The sequence below is a fragment of the Cryptomeria japonica genome, chromosome 4 (assembly GCF_030272615.1).
Source record: "Cryptomeria japonica chromosome 4, Sugi_1.0, whole genome shotgun sequence".
In the NCBI taxonomy this organism is placed as follows: Eukaryota; Viridiplantae; Streptophyta; class Pinopsida; order Cupressales; family Cupressaceae; genus Cryptomeria; species Cryptomeria japonica.
This window is the reverse complement of record NC_081408.1, coordinates 112,898,978-112,917,971: the sequence shown is the minus strand read 5'-3', so window position 1 is coordinate 112,917,971 and position 18,994 is coordinate 112,898,978. Positions and strand designations below refer to the sequence as shown.

At 31.2% G+C, this 18,994-nt stretch overlaps 1 protein-coding gene across 1 annotated transcript; it reads right to left on the bottom strand.

Moving 5' to 3' along the window:
- Positions 1 to 494: 494 nt before the first annotated feature.
- Positions 495 to 18,495, bottom strand: LOC131046114 (expansin-A1-like). The gene is made up of 3 exons (XM_059218877.1): positions 18,324 to 18,495; positions 1,168 to 1,486; positions 495 to 804 (listed from the first exon to the last, which is right to left on the bottom strand). The coding sequence occupies exons 1-3, from the start codon at positions 18,493 to 18,495 to the stop codon at positions 495 to 497; spliced, it is 801 nt and encodes a 266-aa protein (XP_059074860.1).
- Between the last annotated feature and the right edge of the window lie 499 nt (positions 18,496 to 18,994).

Here is an 18,994-nt window from a genome sequence, read left to right as displayed (position 1 = left end):
TCAATCTTGGCATTGGCAAAGAAGGATTGAATACTTAACCATTTTTTCTATTTTAAGTTGAGATATACATTTCTAGTGCAATTTTGTTTAGCTAATAGTAGCAGTCAATTATCTATTATTTTCTGCTTCTGAACAATATCGTTATTCAATACAGCTTACAAAGACGATAGCCTATAAAGAAAACAAGCAATATTTCCTGAAATCCTATAAATTTGAATAGATATAACTGTTTTGTGAAGGTTCTGTACTCTGAAGTGTGATCTGGACTTAGGAAGTTTTTCATGTCCATAAATATTCAAAAATAATTTATTTATGGCTATAATGTATAGCCAATATCAAGTACATCATAGCGAACTATACAGAACTTTATCCAATAAGCAAACCATAACAATATGGCGCACTTTTCCACAACATGGTAACATACTTAACATAAATCTCATAGTAACTACTACAAAGCCCAGTCTACGACTGCTTTTCTGAATTCCATTAATTTATTAACGGAACTGGCGACTAGAAACAAATGTTTGGCCAAATTGCCAATTGGGAGGAGCCACATTATACAAGGTGAGAATTTTTCCACTGCTGCTCATAAGTTGGAATGACAGACTTTGTCCATTGAAATATGAATTGCTCATCCAGTTCGCTCCCCAGTTTCTGGTCATTTGCTGCCATCCAGTCCCCGAGCCTTTAATCCACACTGCAATGAGGTCTCCTCGTCCACCCACATTGCTTATCAGTACTAACTCGAAATAATTAAAACCATTGATGGTAAATTTGATACCACCATTCTTTTTGCAATGGACTCTGGAGTCAAACACCAGCATATCATAATTTGTTTGGTCAGTTGTCCCATTTAGATGTGTTATCATCCATTTTTTTTTTAAATGTCAGAATTGGGGAGGATCTTCATATAAATAATATTCATAAATAAATTTTTTATTAAAAAAAGATAAAAATTTATTCAATCACAAATAGAAATACAAAGCAAGGAGGGCGAACCATCCTGGAGAAAAGAGCATTTCACACTCTGTCTGTTTCCACTAAGTGATCCAACATGCTACACAATTCCAGAGATAATTGTCTCTTATCTAAAACATTCCAACTCTAATATAAAAAAATATGCATTATTTAAAGGTTGCATGAAATTACACAAAGACAAAGACATACCTCTTGTACTGAATAGGCACAATTCCAGATTTGTATTTGGCAATCTGCAAGAAGGCTTGTTCTGACAGGTCGAAATGCTCAAGAGGCAGATTACACCACCCTCCATTGTCACTAGGGAGTGCAGGATTAGCAGGGCATAAATTTGTGGCAGTGATTATAATTGATGTTCCTGGAAGGCACCATTGGGGATCTTGCCTCCAATCACATACAATTTTATAACAGGCTCCACATGTTGCCCCATTGTTAAACAAGGCACTGCTTAGAGCTCCATTTGCTATACCATAACCACTATGTAAATCATCATAGCCACATCCTCCACCTGCAAAGACAACCCACATACTGTAAATATCTCGTAAATAATTTTCTTTTCTAACGTTTTAATGTTTTACCTTCCATTGTCAATACATAGAATGCTGCAAGAAAAAATATTACAATAATATTACAGATCTTGATGTATCTGAAAGATGTGATTCAAATATCAATTTAATTTATCTATTATAAATATTTTGGTTCTATATCATTCTAACGATAGATTATGGAATGTGATTCAAAATTGATTAAAACTTTTATGCACAATTTAATCAGAAATAACATTTATCTACAATATAAAATATAAAAAATCTTTTATCATTAATCAACTTATTTCATTCACAAACAGTGGCCCCAAGTCTTCCAAAAAGATGAAATGATCAACCCTAATTATATTCAATCAACAACTCATAAATCTCTATCCTTCTAAATATTAGATAAAAATTTATATAATTAAATATCAGATACAAATCTAAGAAAACATTACCCTATTTAGATGTATATACATATATACAATCCACACATCTCGATCCCTCTGATTATAAAGCTACAAACTTATGTAGTATGCAAATCTTTGCACAGAGGTATCCTTTTATCAGATCTTTTATAGTAACCAATAATGAAAACATTACCCTATTTAGATGTATATACATATATACAATCCACACATCTCAATCCCTCTGATTATGAAGCTACAAACTTATGTAGTATGCAAATCTTTGCACAGAGGTATCCTTTTATCACATCTTTTATAGTAACCAATAATGAAAGAAAAAATATTTATATGTAATATAAGAATAAATATTTTAAAGTAAAATAAATTACTTTTTGCTAATCATAATAAAATCTATATAATTTTAGTTAACTATAAACAATTGCACCAATGTTGAAAAAATTGCAGTATTAACCGATATCTTAAAAACCTCACCCATAGATTGATCTGCATAGAATGTTGCATGGCCTGGCTTCCAGCTATCCACAATTGATGCATTAAGCATAACTATGACTGTTACAACACTCAAAGCTTCCATTGTTGCCATTTTTCTACAAAGTTTCTTTTTTTCTTTATATCAAACTCTCTAAGAATCCAAACAGAGACGAGTTCTTAATGTGAAATCTCATTCTAGTATGTCTCTTTTATATATGTAAATATGACATAATTTTTATAATTAAAAATTTGTGTAGTTTCAATGATGGCCAGATACAACTTTTTGTTATTCATCTATACTAACAATCATACAATCGAAAATTGTTATATATATTGACTTTTAGAATATGGAAAATATTATTCAACAACAAAAAAAGATATTTTTAATATTTTATTAATATATTGTTATATTGAATTATATTAAAAATTATAATAAATGTGTAGATAATAAATAGTCATTTGTGATGACAAATAATTTAAAACAAAGAGAAATATTAAGTGTTTTAATTGTTAAACACATAAATAAAATGTGGTTGAAATTCAACAAACTATTATTCTGCAAACTATTTTTAAAATGTACGTTTTTCAATATATATGTAAGATATTGTTTTCAACATGTTTTTCAATATAATGTTGTAACTAAAACAATCTTCCAAATTGGTTAAATTGCTCTATTTTTAGAATGTAATTATAGGAAACTGTTATTATCTTAATTTATATTTTTCCTCAAATTTAAAATATTAAGAATTTGTGGAAATTGTTTTCAACAAATTTTCAATATAATGTTATAACTAAAACAACCTTCCAAAACTAGTTAAATTACTCTATAAAATATTTGTTAAGAATTTATAAATTTACTCCCAAATCTCAAAATGTAATAACACATTCTATCATGCTCACGTTTCACATGTGAATAGTAAATACAACTAACAAATTTGTTTTCACAAAACTATGAGTACAACTCTTATCACATGTTGTACTAATGTCATGCTCAACATGTGATGTAATATTGGAATATCATCCTCTAACATTCTTCTTTTATATATAATTATGTAATAGTTTCTATAACTAAAAGTTTGTACATAGTTTCAATGATAGTAATACATAAATTTTAGTTTTTCATTGATACTAACAAATAATTAAATATAAAAGTCAATACTATGTATTTTAAAATCAAGCACTTAAATAAAGTATGTTTGAAAATACATTAAGCTATTTTTAAAAAGTAAGTTTTTCAATATATATTTTGTGAATTGTAAACATAAGAGATACAAATTATAAAAGTGCAAATTATTTATGATATATAATTAAAATTGAAAAATTAGATAGTATTTTTTATTTTATTTTTGTTAAAAATAAGATTGTTTCTTTTTTAAACTGTTAATAAATTATGTATATTGTAAATACATATAAAAAATTAAATTATTAATAAGATATTATTTTAATATTTAAAAATAGCATAAAAAGGAGAATTAGAGTTCATTGAGAAATTTTACATAAAGTGTTGCATTGCTTGATTTCCCCCTGTTGCCTATTATTAAAATTTCAATATTGTAATTTTGTTATAAAACCTTTTAGCATTGAAATTCCTAAGAATCCAAACGCTTGATGAATTATCAAATTGAAATGTATTACTTTAGTATGTCAAGTATGTAAGGAAGGTGAGACTATGAAACAAATTCCCATACTAATCATGAGAAGAAGGCTATGCAAAATAATTTAGATCTCGCAATGTTGAAAAATTCTAGGATCAATTATTGTTTTGTCAAAATTTGAGCAATTGAAAAATCAGGTCAACTTGGTTGAAGGCATATCTTATGAGGCAAATTCTGGAGGTAGCTAAAAAGAATGGGCAATTTAAAGTGAAATAGAGGTTACCATCATGTTCAGGATGCTCGAGTACTATAAAATCACCTATCAATTTGTTGAAATTAGAGGTCGGGGAATTCCTTTGCAAAATTGTTAGAAAGTTTCAGTTTTCAAAAAGTTTCTATTTTCAAAATCTTTATATTTTAGTAAGTTTTTATTTTCAAAAAGTTTCTAATTTTGTGAACCCTTCAAGCCTTTCAAACCATAAAAAGAAATAGTTGTTTTTTTGCTGATAAATTCATCATATGGAGTTAAAATTGAGTCCAGTAGCGATCTAATTTTAAGTGGTTTTATTAGATTATGCTCCTAGTGTCTCCTACAAGTTGTTGGAGTTAGGCTTCTTTTCCGTAGTTCTAGGGCAATAACTTGGACAAATAGACTTTTTTGTACAACTTTTGTAGATTGTTGGAAAGCTTTCAGAGTCCTCTATTCAGATTTGATGTCAATGTTTCCAAATTTTGTCCTAGGTTAGTCTTTTGCGTTTGTCACTTCATGGTTAATCAACTTGGTCATTCTGGCTCATAGAATATTTACATTTGCAATGTATGGCTTCTCTTAAGCCATCCTACATGTATTTGCAACACTTTGCCCTATATGGACATTTTCAACATCCTTTTGATGTACTCACTAAGATAAAGTGTCACTCTTGTGTATGGTTTCTAAAGATTTCACACATTTTGTTGTGCCTTATTTGTACATGCACTATATTATAAAGTTGTATGGGGAGGTTGTGTACTGCCTTTTTTTTTCTTCCAACACAACTTTGTTTGGTGATTATCCCTCCATGACAACATTGAATCCCAAAGATTCTTGTTCCATGTGTGTGCATTAGTTGCATGCCTTTTTTCCAATTGTAGGTACTTTCTTGAGAACATTCAATTTCACCTTCATGTACTTCATGGTGACACACAGTTTTAGTGGACCTGTAATGCCTCTCCCTTATTAGCATTATGGGCAGGGTGGGTGGGGGGGTATTATAGTTGGTGTTAATGCTTCCTTGGTTTCACTTTGGAGTTAGACACTCTTGCATTCTAGTTTTGTGGAGGCAACCTCTTATATTCTGTTAATTAGTGTTCTTCATACTATTTGCACCTATAACTTTTACTAGTAGTTTATTCTTGCATGATTGATTAGTGTCATTAGGGTCACACATGAAAATTCATGTGCCATCTGTATCTTCCATTGACATATGTTTTTGCCTCTATTTTCCATCTAATTTTTTGAGTAGTGTCATCGGGTTCACTCATGTAGATTGTTATCTTCTTGATCTTGATCATTATATTTTTTTCAAAGGAGGTTCTTCATTCAATACTATAGCAATTATCATTCGACAAAACTGTCTACATCTTCTTGTGCTTTGAGGAGATTCTTCATGTTCCCATTCTTTTGGGTAATTTTCTTGTAGGCTTATTAGTCCTTCATTCCTTTTTATAGTTCATGTTTTTTCATATATTGTATCTCTCTCTTTTGGAGAATATTTTTTTCTCAAGTGTTTATTCTCCTTTTCTCCACTTAGAGAGATTTCATTTGTTTGTACATGGGTACCTAATCAAACCTTTTGTTGTCAAGACCCATTTTTTCTTTTATGAATTTAAATTTTTTCTTCTCACCCTAAGTTTCACTTAAAAGGGGTGTTAGAGAATATTTAGCTATTAGTTACTTTTTTACAACTTGGTGTTCTTTTTTTCTTAAGTTCACTTATGAGTGCTTATTTTATTTGTGCACCTAGTTTAGCTTTTATGCATCTAGTTTAGCTAGAGTTGAACTTTATTTAGCTCCTCATTCTTGTACTTTAGTTCTCCTAAATTTAGAGTTTTCTTTATTTATAAGAACCTCATTGTAAAATTGTAATCCATCCTATAATTTTTTATTCCTTTCTTTTAAGTAGTATAACATTCTTTTGTGTAGCTCGCCTTTGTAGAAGGTGTTTTGTTTATCATTTGATCTTACAGGCTGTGTTGCAAAATTCAACATGGCATTAGAGCTCAATCTTTTACTCAACATGGTATTGGATATTTGAGACTTCAACATAGTATTAGAGATAAATCTTTAATTCAAAATGCTATTAGAGATTTGAAACTTGAAAAGTGTTTACTAGATAAATATCTTGTAATTTATATTGTATAGAGTTTATAATACAAATATTTTGCAAATTACATTAGTAAATTATACATGTAAATTTTTGACATTATTCATGTATTTTAAAGCCTCTTAAATAACCTTCTTTCAAATAGAAATCAATTGTAATTAAAATAGCAAAAAATATACTTTATAATAGCTAATTTGTTAACTTTATTTTCGTCTTTTGAGATATGAAAATATTAGAAATAAATCGTTGAAATAAGGAAATCTCAATGTCATATATGGTTTGGGTGGGCCTTGTAATTGTCACTTAATCTAAAAATAATTATTTTTATCCATATTGATGCTAAAATAATAGTCCAAATAATGAAACACTTATAAAATGTGACCTATACATGCAAGTTCTAAAAACCATTTCAACCATGCCACACTACTTTAATTAAATCAAATGACATATCAAAACTAGAAAGTCAAGGGAAAATGCATGATTGAACAAAATGTCATCAAACAAAAGTCCAACATGTAGTCAATAACCAATGCATACATTGTTAATAAAATTGTGAGTGTATAAATATATAGAGAAGAACAATAGAACATAAATACATAGATTTAGGTGGAAAAACTTGGTAAAATTATACTAGGAAAAATTTGCAAGCAAATATCTTTCATATATTATTTCTTAGAAATTTTTATAGTTACAACAATCTTAAAATGTAATTAAAAACACATGACTTTTAGTTGCAGAGTCATTAAATAATGTTGATTATTGTCTAGTGAGAACAATAGAAAAACAAGCATTACCACTCAAAATATAGTCTAGTCATCTTCTTATGTAAGTTTCAATAGTGGAGTATTGGTACTTATGATAAATTTTATATACTCATATGGTGTTTGAGACAATTATGTGTAATCCAATTTAACTCTAACATCATCTTGGGATTTTGCCTTGACTTTCTTAAGTACTTATGTTAGCAAACATGTGGTAGAAGTGGAATCAACATACTTATAGGTAGATGGGTCAATATATGAAGAATTGATGGGATGGGATGAAGAACAAGTAGGTGGATGAGGGATAAGGTGACCAATATTTTATATATCGAAAGTAGATTGAAAGGTTGGCCACTTTGAAGGATCATCATGAACATAAGGAATCATGAACAATTAGATTTGAGGACATACATGAACATCCCAAACACTCCAAAATCCGTACCACATAAGGAATCAATTCTAGAGCAATACAATCCAAAAATCACAACTCTGTAATATCAAACTAGCAAAAAATGAACCACAACACCAGACCGCATAGCTTGACCAAATCACCTTCTAGAACACTGAAACTCATACTGAATCAACTAGAGATAATCATATCAAAACTCAATAATCCACACCAACACATTTGCAATAGATCACCCAAACCAACTCTCTGCAACACACCAATTCTTTGCAACACAGGAATATGTTGACATGAATGACAACAACACGGGATATAGCAGTTTTTCACATCTAAAAAATCTTTTACTCAGATCAGCACGAGATATAACATTTTTTCACATGCATCTCTCCCCCTTTGACAACAATCCCAAAGGCACATACAAATAATTATTCTCTCATTTTGACAATCTCTCCCCCTTAGAAAAAAATCTCACAAATCTAAACAACTGAACCATACACCGACTACTCCCTCAGAGAAGCAACACCCAATCAACAATTTGGATAATAGGATAAGATAATGAAGTCCATCAGATCAATGCAACTCAATGCATCTAGTTCTCAGCAAGAGGGGCAATCACACTTAATTTCTCTCTTAGATATACAAATGTATCTGTAGGAAAAGGCTTTGTAAATATATTTGCAATTTGTTCCTTAGTAGATACATATTCCAATCTGACTTCTTTCTCATTCACCTTCTCTCTCAAGAAATGAAACTTGATTGATATATGATTTGTCTTAGAATACAACACCGGATTCTCACAATTAAGCTCCAAATAGAAAGATTTAAATATGAAATTTACTAGTTTTCAAAAGATAGGAAAAATTCATAAATCTAATTTGAAACCAATTTATTCAAAAACAAGAAAATAGATTTGGGAAAATTAGCTAAATTTGATCTAAATCATACTAATTTCAGATTTCAAAACTAAATGAATGATTCAACCAAACTCTAAGAAGAGTCCCAAGCTGCAACAATCTGGAAGATTTCTTCAAACAAAGATGCCTCCAAAAATTTTCAATCCAAAAACACAGCCTCCCCAAATTTCATGAAAAACATAGGTTAAAAGGAAATTTTTGACCTAAAAATCTATTTTAGGTTGAAATTTATTTTAACCAATCAGATCATTTCCTAATAAAGATAATATTCACAAAAATGTTTCTCTTCCTCATTTAATTTTTCTTCAACTAATTTAAAACTTAAAAATTCTATTTCAAAAGTCAATGGGGGTAAAGGATTTTATTATTTTACTTTTCCAATTTTCTTTAACCTTTTAACAAAACTGCATATACATAGCTAATTTTCACAATTTCTATTTAAAAATGCATATACTTATATAATTCACCATTTGGAAAATAACCATTAATCAAACTTGCTAGCAATGTGAATTAAGCAATTTCATTTATTGATTAATCACACATAGGGGTCTTATTTAAATTAATCTCTTTTATTTACGAATACGCAATAAACATATTTAACTAATTAAACACTTAAGATTTAATAGTTAATTTCACAGACACTAACATGCAACTCAAGAACACCAGATAAACTCATGACCCGCATACCAGACATAGGTGACTGATGGACGACTGATAATGTTGACTATTGAGCTTGGCTAGGGGTAAAATGTAGGGTCTTACGACCATCTCATCCACTTCCATCGGACCTATAAGGCATGCTCAGACCTGTGAAGCTAGGTGGAGACGATACCTCGTACCTTCATGGTACTAGTACCTACAATCCCCTGCAACAACGAACCACATGTGCATATAAATACAACCATAGTAGACACACCGGTGAAGGAGAATCCTGATGTTCCCTGTCTCGCTGAAATGAGTGAAAGAAAATCATCTCCTTTCACCCCATACACTCACAAACATAAAACATGCATACAACGCAACTCACGTATACAATAAATGTGTTAGTTCAAGGTCACTAACACATAAATCAAATTAACATCTAATCATACATAAGAATTAATGCATAATCAACATTCACCGATACACACATCAAACATAAAACCTGAATATAACATCACAACATGGTATACCAACCAACCAAGTAAGCCACTAAAATGTCAACCAAGGTCAAACTGGATTTAAAAGAGTCAGATTAGGGTAGGGGTACTACAATACCACTCCTTGATTTGCTAGATATCATACTTAATCTCTTTCGTGACTTAAGCATTATCATATCATAATTATCGTTCCTTCAAATCCATATTGGTTATGATCGTTGTAAGATCTAACATCATGTTATTAATGTAATTGTTTTTCAGTCATACGATGATTTTTGTCATCTTAATCATCGTCTCCAACTTATATTTATCGATATTTGTCAATGCTCATCAATGTCTTAGTCGCTTCCCTAATTTGTGTATCATACTGTTACCTATTAATCGTTGACTATCATATGTTTGTTCGATATTCATGATCATCGATTTCTTATTGCTTAGATTTCGTTCATCATAGGAACTACCATTCATGTTGACGCTAAGGAATACCCATTACAGATTCTTCATCCATCAATTGTTTTTCCATATCGTTTCATATAGATCTTGTCTTTATAGTAATTGGTTCATTAACCAATCGCTTCCTCTCATGATATCAATATGTATTGATAGTGGTGATCAATACTGAATCTTAACATATTTTGACAACTATTTGTCAATGAGTAAGCTACGTAAGAATCTTCAGGGCTTAGTTATTATTATAATCATTGTTCCACCATCAATGACTAGTCAGTATCTTGGTAGCGATACTTGATAGTATCAAGTATTGAATGTAGTGTCCATCTTGCATATAACTCAATGGGGCTCCTTTTGTGTACCTCCACTTTATGCTTAGGCCTTGAATGGAGACATGACAATATCATCATGGCATATATTTTAAGTGTACAAATCTGAGAAAGTATCAAGATAAGTTTTATTCTCAGAATTCTCTCATTTAAAGTTAGAATTTTTGTCTGAGGATCAAATCAAGGGAAGTTCCAAATGGGGACATTACATAAACCCAAACCATATCCCTAATCATAACCCTAACCTTGCCCCTAACCATAACCTTAACTCGACCCCTAACCCTGATTCTATCTTTTTTCATGAGCCTAACCCCAACTTTAGCTAAAAGCCAAATTCAAGTACTTCACTCAACCCTAACCCTAGTTTATTTAACATTATACATGTTGCATCATGAATGCTACAAGCATATACATACATACACACACATACATACATAGATACACATACACAACATATATATATATATATATATATATATATATATATTTTGTTATTTTTTATTTACTTATCTCTTGTTATGAGTGAACCTTCTTGGGAGTTGTGCTTGTGAGATATTAATATTTAATTGTTTATATTACCATATATACCTTAAATTTTAATTTAATCTATATAAAATTCATATTGATTAAATGGGTATATATTGTAGTTATTCATTCAAATAAATGCATCCATATTTTTAAGATAATTGTTTGAATTGTGGATGTTAAGTTAAATTAGTTTTATTTCTTCCAATAATGCATATAGTAAACTATTTTAGTTCTTTATTTAAAGACCTTGTTTTTACAAACAGACAATAATCTATAAATATGTAAGCTTTTTATTCTTTTGAGTAAGCTGCTGTAATAAAAATTCTGAATTTTTATAAAATTCTGAGTGCAGTTCTGAAACAAGGGTGCTCTGTTTTGAATTTCTGTATGCCTTCTCTAAAGGAAATTTGTTTGAACCCGTGGCTACTATGTTGGGCCAAGCCTTAGGGTTTGAAGGACCCAGTAACCCCGCTTCCTTTCCCCATTGAAATCTGTTGTTTCAATGTTTTTCAACCACGGCCCACTAATACCTCTGCAGAACATAAATCTTGTATTCCTTACAAATGCATTTCCAGTCCGTGAAGAAAAGTCCTCAGAGGAGCAATTGCTGCCTAAATTTTTTGAGCCAGGAACCCGCCTTCTATCTCCCTGATGGAATTGCCCCGGAATCGCTTTAGATCGAAAAGGAGGTCCTGTGAAGAAATCTGAGTTGAATCTGCGAGGCAGATTAGTATAAGCTGGTATCTTAGATTCATTACGGATGGGGCCATGGAAGAGCAGAAAGCCTCTCCATCTGGCCATGGATTCTCCCTTGGCTTCTCAAATGATACTACTTTAAATCTACAGAACCATATTCAAGACTTCAATAGAGTATACACCATGAGAGACATGAACGATATAACTTGCTTGCCAAAATCTGGTATGAACATCCTTCTGTGCAGATCGACCTTCAAGACGATTCCGACTCCCACTTTACTGTCAAACCTCCTATAGCGTGACTGGGCAAGTGGAGAATAGACGATCTTTGCTATTAACAATAAACTAACGCCCACATTCTCATTTATTAATATAATTGAAAACTCTAACATTGCTAACAAGCAATTTATATTTGAAATCCTTTCCCTGCTTGTTTTATACAAAACCCTTCTCCTAATATTTTTACATAAACTTGTATTATTTGATCTGCAATTTTGACACGCAAACTTAGTGTAATAAATGAACAGCTTATTAATCACATGCACGATAATAATAACAACAAATTGCTGATCCACAATATTCACACGGTCCATATACTTGATGCTCTATATTTTGGCATATAGAGTTTCACTCACCCCACCACCAATCCATGCATAACCCATGAAATCAAGCGCTAGGGTATCTACTAGAGAGTCCAGACATCACCAGAAGCAGAAACACGTAAATGCCCTTCGTCATTAAGCAATGAATACTCACTAACATATTATTTTAACCACAGTAATAAAATTATTAAAACCTTTGAAAAAACAATTGATCCTAATTCCGATTCTAACAGAACTCAACAGCAATCCATGTCAATCTTAACATTGGCAAAGAAGGATTGAATATTTAACCATTTTTTCTATTGTTAGTTGAGATTGCATTTCTGGTGCAATTTTGTTTAGCTAATAGTAGCAGTCAATTATCTATTATTTTCTGCTTTTATGAGTTCTTAGTGCCAAATGCCATAGTCTAGTGTCTCTTTTATATATGCAAATATGACATGATTTTTGTAACTAAAAATTTGTGTAGTTTCAATGATAGTTAGATACAACTTTTTGTTATTCATTTATATTAATAACGATATAATAGAAAATTGTAATATATATTAATTTTTCAGAATATGAAAAATATTATTCAACAATAAATAGGATATTTTTTATGTTTCATTAATAAATTGCTATATTGAAAGTTACAATAAATACGTGGACAATAAATAGTCTCTTGTAATGACAAATAATTAAAAACAAAGAGAAATATTAAGTGTTTTAGAAATTAAGAACATAAATAAAATATGCCTAAAACTCACCAAACTATTTTTAGAATGTAAGATTTTCAATATATATATATATATATATATATACAAGAAATTGTTTTCAACATGTTTCCCAATATAACATTGTAATTAAAAAAACCTTTCAAAAGTAGTTAAACTACTCTAGAAAATATTTGTTAAGAGTTTAAAAAGTAAGCACATAAATAAAATATGCTTGAAATTCACAAAAAAATTTACAATATAAGTTTTTCAATATATATAAGAAATTGTAATAATTTATAATTTTATTCAAATTTAGAATATTAATAATTTATGAAAATTATTTTCAACAGGTTTTCCAATATAATATTATAACTTACACAAACTTTCAAAACTAGTTAAATTACTATAGAACATATTTGTTAAGAGTTTACAAATTTACTACCAAATGTCAAATTGCATAGCACATTCTATCATCCTTATATTTCACCTGTGAATAGGAAATGCAACTAACAAATTTGTTTTCACAAAACTATGATTGCAACTCTTATCACATGTTACTAATATCATGGTCAACATGTGATGGAATATTGGAATACATGAACTCTTCTTGAGAAATATCATACTCTAACATTCCTCTTATATATATAATTATGTAATAATTTCTATAACTAATAGTTTGTGTAGTTTAAATGATGCTAATAAAGTATGCTTGAAAATATACCAATTTTTTTTTTAAATGTAAGTTTTTTAATATATATTTTGTGGATTGTAATTATCTTAATTTAAAGGTTTTTTCTACTATAAAATATTATTAGGTTATCATTTTTTTCCATATGAAAGATACTAATTACAAAAATTCAAATTAATTATTTATGATATAAAACTAATATTGAAAAATTAGCTAGTATTTTTTGTTAAAAATAAGAGACAACTTTTGTAAAAGAAAACTAATAATGATGTAAATAGAAATAAAAAATTAAATTATCAATAAAATATTATTTTAATTTTAAAATATTTAGCATAAAAATGAAATTTAGAGATTATTGAGAATTTTTACTTAAAGTATTGCATGGCTTGATTTCCCCTTGTTACCCACTTTAATGTATTAAGCATATTTATTACATTAGAACACTCAAAAATTTCAATATTGTCATTTTGTCACTAATACATTTGGACTAAAATTTTGACGGACAGAGAAGGTATATTGTGAGCAAATTTGATTTTTTTTTGAAAAAGTGCCTGAATTCGTCAGAATTCCGACGATAATTTCACACTTGGTTTCGACGGAGAAGGCATTACTAATGAAATTTTATTTTTTTGAAAAAAAGTACCCACGTTCGTTGGAATTCCGATGAACACGCATTATTATTTAAAAAAAAAATGTGGGTTCATTTTAAAAGATGTTGAAGCTGCACATGTGGGAGCATCTTCTGCCAAAGACGGTGAAGCTGCTCTTGACTCCCTCCCCCCAGATCAATCTCTTGACAACCACGCCCTCCTCAGGTAAGATTGATTTCATGCATAGTAGATTAAAAGATGGTTTGTTGTTCTAGGGTTTAAAAAAGTTATTTGTTTTGATACATTTAGACTAAATTGGTGTTGCTAAAATATGCCTTATTCAAAATAGAATTCATAGTTGATGTAGAGTTTGCCTTGAAAATTAACGAATTTGAAGGCCCGCTAAAGCATCAAAAGGAAAGAATTGATTTTGGTTTGTGTGGATTGTATACAAATGCTTTGAAGGAACTCTGTGATCCTATTATAAGTTAAGTGCAATAAATCCTCCTTGTATATTCATGTACACTTGTAGGTAACCTATTTCAAATTTTCTTACATTTGTCATTTCCTATGATTCCCGCTGACTACGTGTAATGTTAAGGTCATGGTGAATGGAACCAGTCATAGATCTATTAATCACTAAAGAGCCCTTAGAGGAATTGTGATGTGTTTTGTTGTAAATGGATTTATGCTAAGAAAAAAAGTAGTTGGGTTTTGGGTTGTTATGTGCAACCTACAACAAATATTAGCATGTCATTTGATTAACCTAGTCAAATAATCTAGTCAAGGCATATCGATAATTGCTTTCAAAGGTAATCTTATTCTAGTTACGAGCCAACATAATAGTAATAGTGCTATTTTACCCCTTTAATCTGCAAAAAAGGCTTTTATTTAGGAGGAATTCAAGTACTTGCATGAAGTGATAGTAGTCATAGTTTCCAGGAGATTATTTTCTTCTACTAATAGAGACAATAATATGCTTAATGGTATTCGGCAGTCTACCAGTGAAGTATCACCTCAATGACTCTAAATTTATGCCAAGACATCTCTAGGGCATTGCTTATATTTTGGATATGAGGTGGTAGAAGTTTTTTGGCATGTTTTCCTTTGCCTTCAAGATGCAGGGATTCAAGGTTTTTGCAAGACATTTCCATCCCAATGCTTGCAATTCTAGTACATGTACAAATTTCAAGCTTGTTGTTCTCCATCTTCCCGATGTAGGGATGCAAGGTATGCATACCTTGTAATTTCCCATGGACCATAAATGACTCAAAATTTGGACCTTCCCATGGATACACTTGGCATGCAAGGATTCTATACCACTTCATTATGAATCTATTTTCATTCCAACATACTTGTGTAAGTCTGGGACAATCCACTTGAATATAAAATTTTCTATACAAATTTTTGTTAACAATGACAAATCACACACATTTGAAGGGAGATGATATGATTAAAAAAATTCTTGGATGTAGATAGATGGTTATAAATGGCAACTCTCATAGGAGTTTAGTGTGTTTTGATAAATGGTGATTATTTGAGTTCCTATGCAAGCATTTTGTAGCATTCACCATTATGATTTTCTGCTCTTACAAGAAATAAATAGTTATCATGTATAAACCATAGCCACCATGGTTTTGAATTTTCAAGGCACAAATGACTTCACAAAGCTATTACATGGGCTCAATCAATGAATCCCCAAATAGAAAACATAACCACCAAAGAATCTTTGACTGATAAACTAGAAAACATAACCACAAAATCTAATGAAAATATTTTGGCTATTTAAAGTTTTTACTTAAATATTTAACCAGAACCTCAAAAAATACCTGGGTTATATTAATGTGACACGACAAATTTAAAAATATGCTTTAGACTTCATTATTTAACCCTAAAATAAACAAACCCTAATCTATTTTGCTCAAGTCTCACAAAACTAGAAGTTTCCCATCGCATTCATATAAATAATAACACACCCACAAAATTTTGTTCCGATCTTGTGTTTACATGGATAACCCAGATTATGGAACAAATCCATAATGAAAGATAAACTATAAATTGTATTTATATTAAACATGTTGAAAATGGTTTATAAAACATTTCTGCCACAACAACAATAGACCAAAATACGACAATTTCAATGATAACAACCCATGCATACACAACCGCAACAACAAACTAAGAATACAATACTTCAAAGAATCTAGATCACAAGTCATCTATTATATTAAATGGGGCATTACAATATTACAATATTCTACTACAAGTCTACAACAACTACAATAACCTGACACATAAATGATTACATCCACGACATCTATGTGTCATGTACACTCAATGTCATCAATTTTAGCCACCATTAAAACTCAAATACGAGCTCTATATGAGATCACTCCTTCAACCAAAGGGGTTTCATCCTCCATCATAAGATCTACAAAGTTTTTGTCCCTCGGCTTAAAAAAATGAGTTTTCATCCTCGAGTCTAGACACTTGAATGAGTGCTCATGACAACTTTTAGTTATTGTTTGTGTTGGTTTGTTCAAAGACACCCTCTAGATCCCATTTCTATAAACTTAAGGCACCCAAGAAGAGTGTCAACTGTCAACTTAAGCCCATGTAACAACTGTACTGTAATTATCAATTTTGTGTTTTATTTTATTCATTTTTACTTCTGGTACAATAAATTTCTCAACTAGTGTATTGTTCCCCAAATTACTAGCCTAATTTAGATAAGTGTTATCACAACCTAGTTGCTCTTGCATGTACCATCAAATGCAGTCAAATATTGGATATTTGAATTAAAGACGAGATTCAATGATATTGAAGAACTAGTTCCTAACTCCTCGAATTCCTTCAAGTTGTTGATCTAGGTGGCTTGAGGAAAACAAAGATCAAGAATGATGAACTGATTTGTGTTGATGCTCTAAAGTAACCATAATAAGTAGTGGGCCCCATTGGAAAAGTCATTTGGCAATTGGATTAGAGCCTAGGTAAGTTGTGACATCCCTAAATTTGACAAGAAAATTGATGTAGATGTTGTTGATGATTATATTTCTAAATTGGAGATGTATTTCTTTGTAATTTCTTAGATTAGAGAATTTTAGTTAAATTAGAATTTATGTCTGTCCTACTTAAATTAGAATTTATGTCTGCCCTACTTAAATTAGAATTCCAGTTCAACAATGTTGGATTGCTAGCTTGCTAGCCAAGGAGAAGTTGAAGGAACTCCACTTGATTTAGTCATGGAGGTCATTAAGGAAGATTTTTCCGAAAGATCTACAAATGAAGAAAAGTAAATTTTGTGGCAACTATGAGCAAATTTGTATTTGACTACATTAATACTTAACACACATTGTGTTCAAAACATGGCATAAAGAACTCTAAGACATTGGTTCTTTACAAATTATAATGTCTATAATTTGTCATCAGTGTTAGAGTATTCGGGTATTTACTTGATTAATTAAAAAATATTTGTTTAATTATTTAAGTTCCCTTTATCTCTTTTACACTTAAGCTAACTTTAGGTGCATAATAATTAATTCTTTTATTAATTATTATGTGCAAGCCTAGGTTTTCCTTTTTAGGGTTTCTTGACCTATTGGAGGTTTATTCTTTTCATTGCATTGTAAGGATTATCACATTACACTTTTTGTGAATATTGAGCTCTCATCTTTTTTAGCATATTTTATGTGTATTTGTTTTATCTGTTATTTGCTTCCTTGCTTCTCCTTGTAATAGGTTATTCAGATCACAGAGATCATTTGGGCTCCTATGGTGTTGTGTTTCTCAACTCTCACATGGTATCAGAGCTTTAGATTTGCAGCTATCTGTTCTTGTTTTGAGATTTTTTGCATTGGAAGCAGATCTGGGGTTATAGGCCCAAAAACCCCTATAGTCATATAAAACTTGACCATTTTTGGCTCCTGAGCTTCTGGGAGTATATTTTCTCTAGTACTAGGTCATACGGCTCTAGCATGCAGTTCGAGAAATTTTTTTTTTTTGCCATTTTAGGGCATGGAGGTCAATTTTTTTAATTTTTTGAAAAAAATATCAAAAAGTTATTTAAAAAAAAGGGCAAGAAAAAAAAGGTTTTTTTTGGAAAAATCAAAGTTTGGGGGGGGGGGGGGTCCCCATGGTATGCAGGGTACCGTGGGGCCCCCTACCATGCTGCAGGCCACCATCACTGCTCTCAGAGCGGGCCCCGTCGACGTCCTCTGGCCCCCACCACTGCAGCACCTGCCGGCCCCAATTGTGCTGCCGGCAGCTCGCCTCCAGCCCCTTGCAAGCCCTCCGACCACCCGTCGGCCCCTTGACGGCCCCTACCGCCGTCGCCATCGCCAGAAACCCTCTGCGCCACTGGAAACAGCCCTGGTTACCACTCCACCACCGCCCGGCCACCGCTACGCCACCCGCTTGCCGTCGGAGCACCACCTCCGCCAGGCTCCTACCACCGGACCTCCTCCTTGTATTTTTAAGGGGGGGTTCATTTTTTGGCCATATCTTGAGCATACAGAGTCATTTTTTTGAAAATGAATAGGTGTCAGATCAGCTCTTCAAGCTTTGGTTTCTCATGCCATTTGTATCTTTGAGTTTAGTTGTTTGCCTTTGTTTGCCTTTTGATTTGAGTAGTGTCATTTGAGGGCACTCATATAGATTATACTCTTCTCTACCTGGTCATGTTCTCTTTCAGTGGAAGTTCTTCAAATCAGCAATTATTCTTCGATAGTGTTTGCAGGTTCTTCATGCTTCAGTGATTATTTTGATCTTATCTTGTTCCTATTTTTTTGGAACATTCTTGTTCGGAGGCTTTTTCAATCCTTCTTTCTTTTTCCAT

What these genes read in the sequence shown, in the direction of transcription:
- LOC131046114 (XM_059218877.1), bottom strand. Translation starts at nt 18,495, where the DNA reads ATGGCGACGGCGGTAGGGGCCGTCAAGGGGCCGACGGGTGGTCGGAGG. An exon ending in TGATGGTGGCCTGCAGCATG is followed by an intron (nt 1,487 to 18,323) that starts GTAGGGGGCCCC and finishes TTGTCTTTGCAG; the next exon opens with GTGGAGGATGTGGCTATGAT. An exon ending in GTGCCTATTCAGTACAAGAG is followed by an intron (nt 805 to 1,167) that starts GTATGTCTTTGT and finishes GTTTGACTCCAG; the next exon opens with AGTCCATTGCAAAAAGAATG.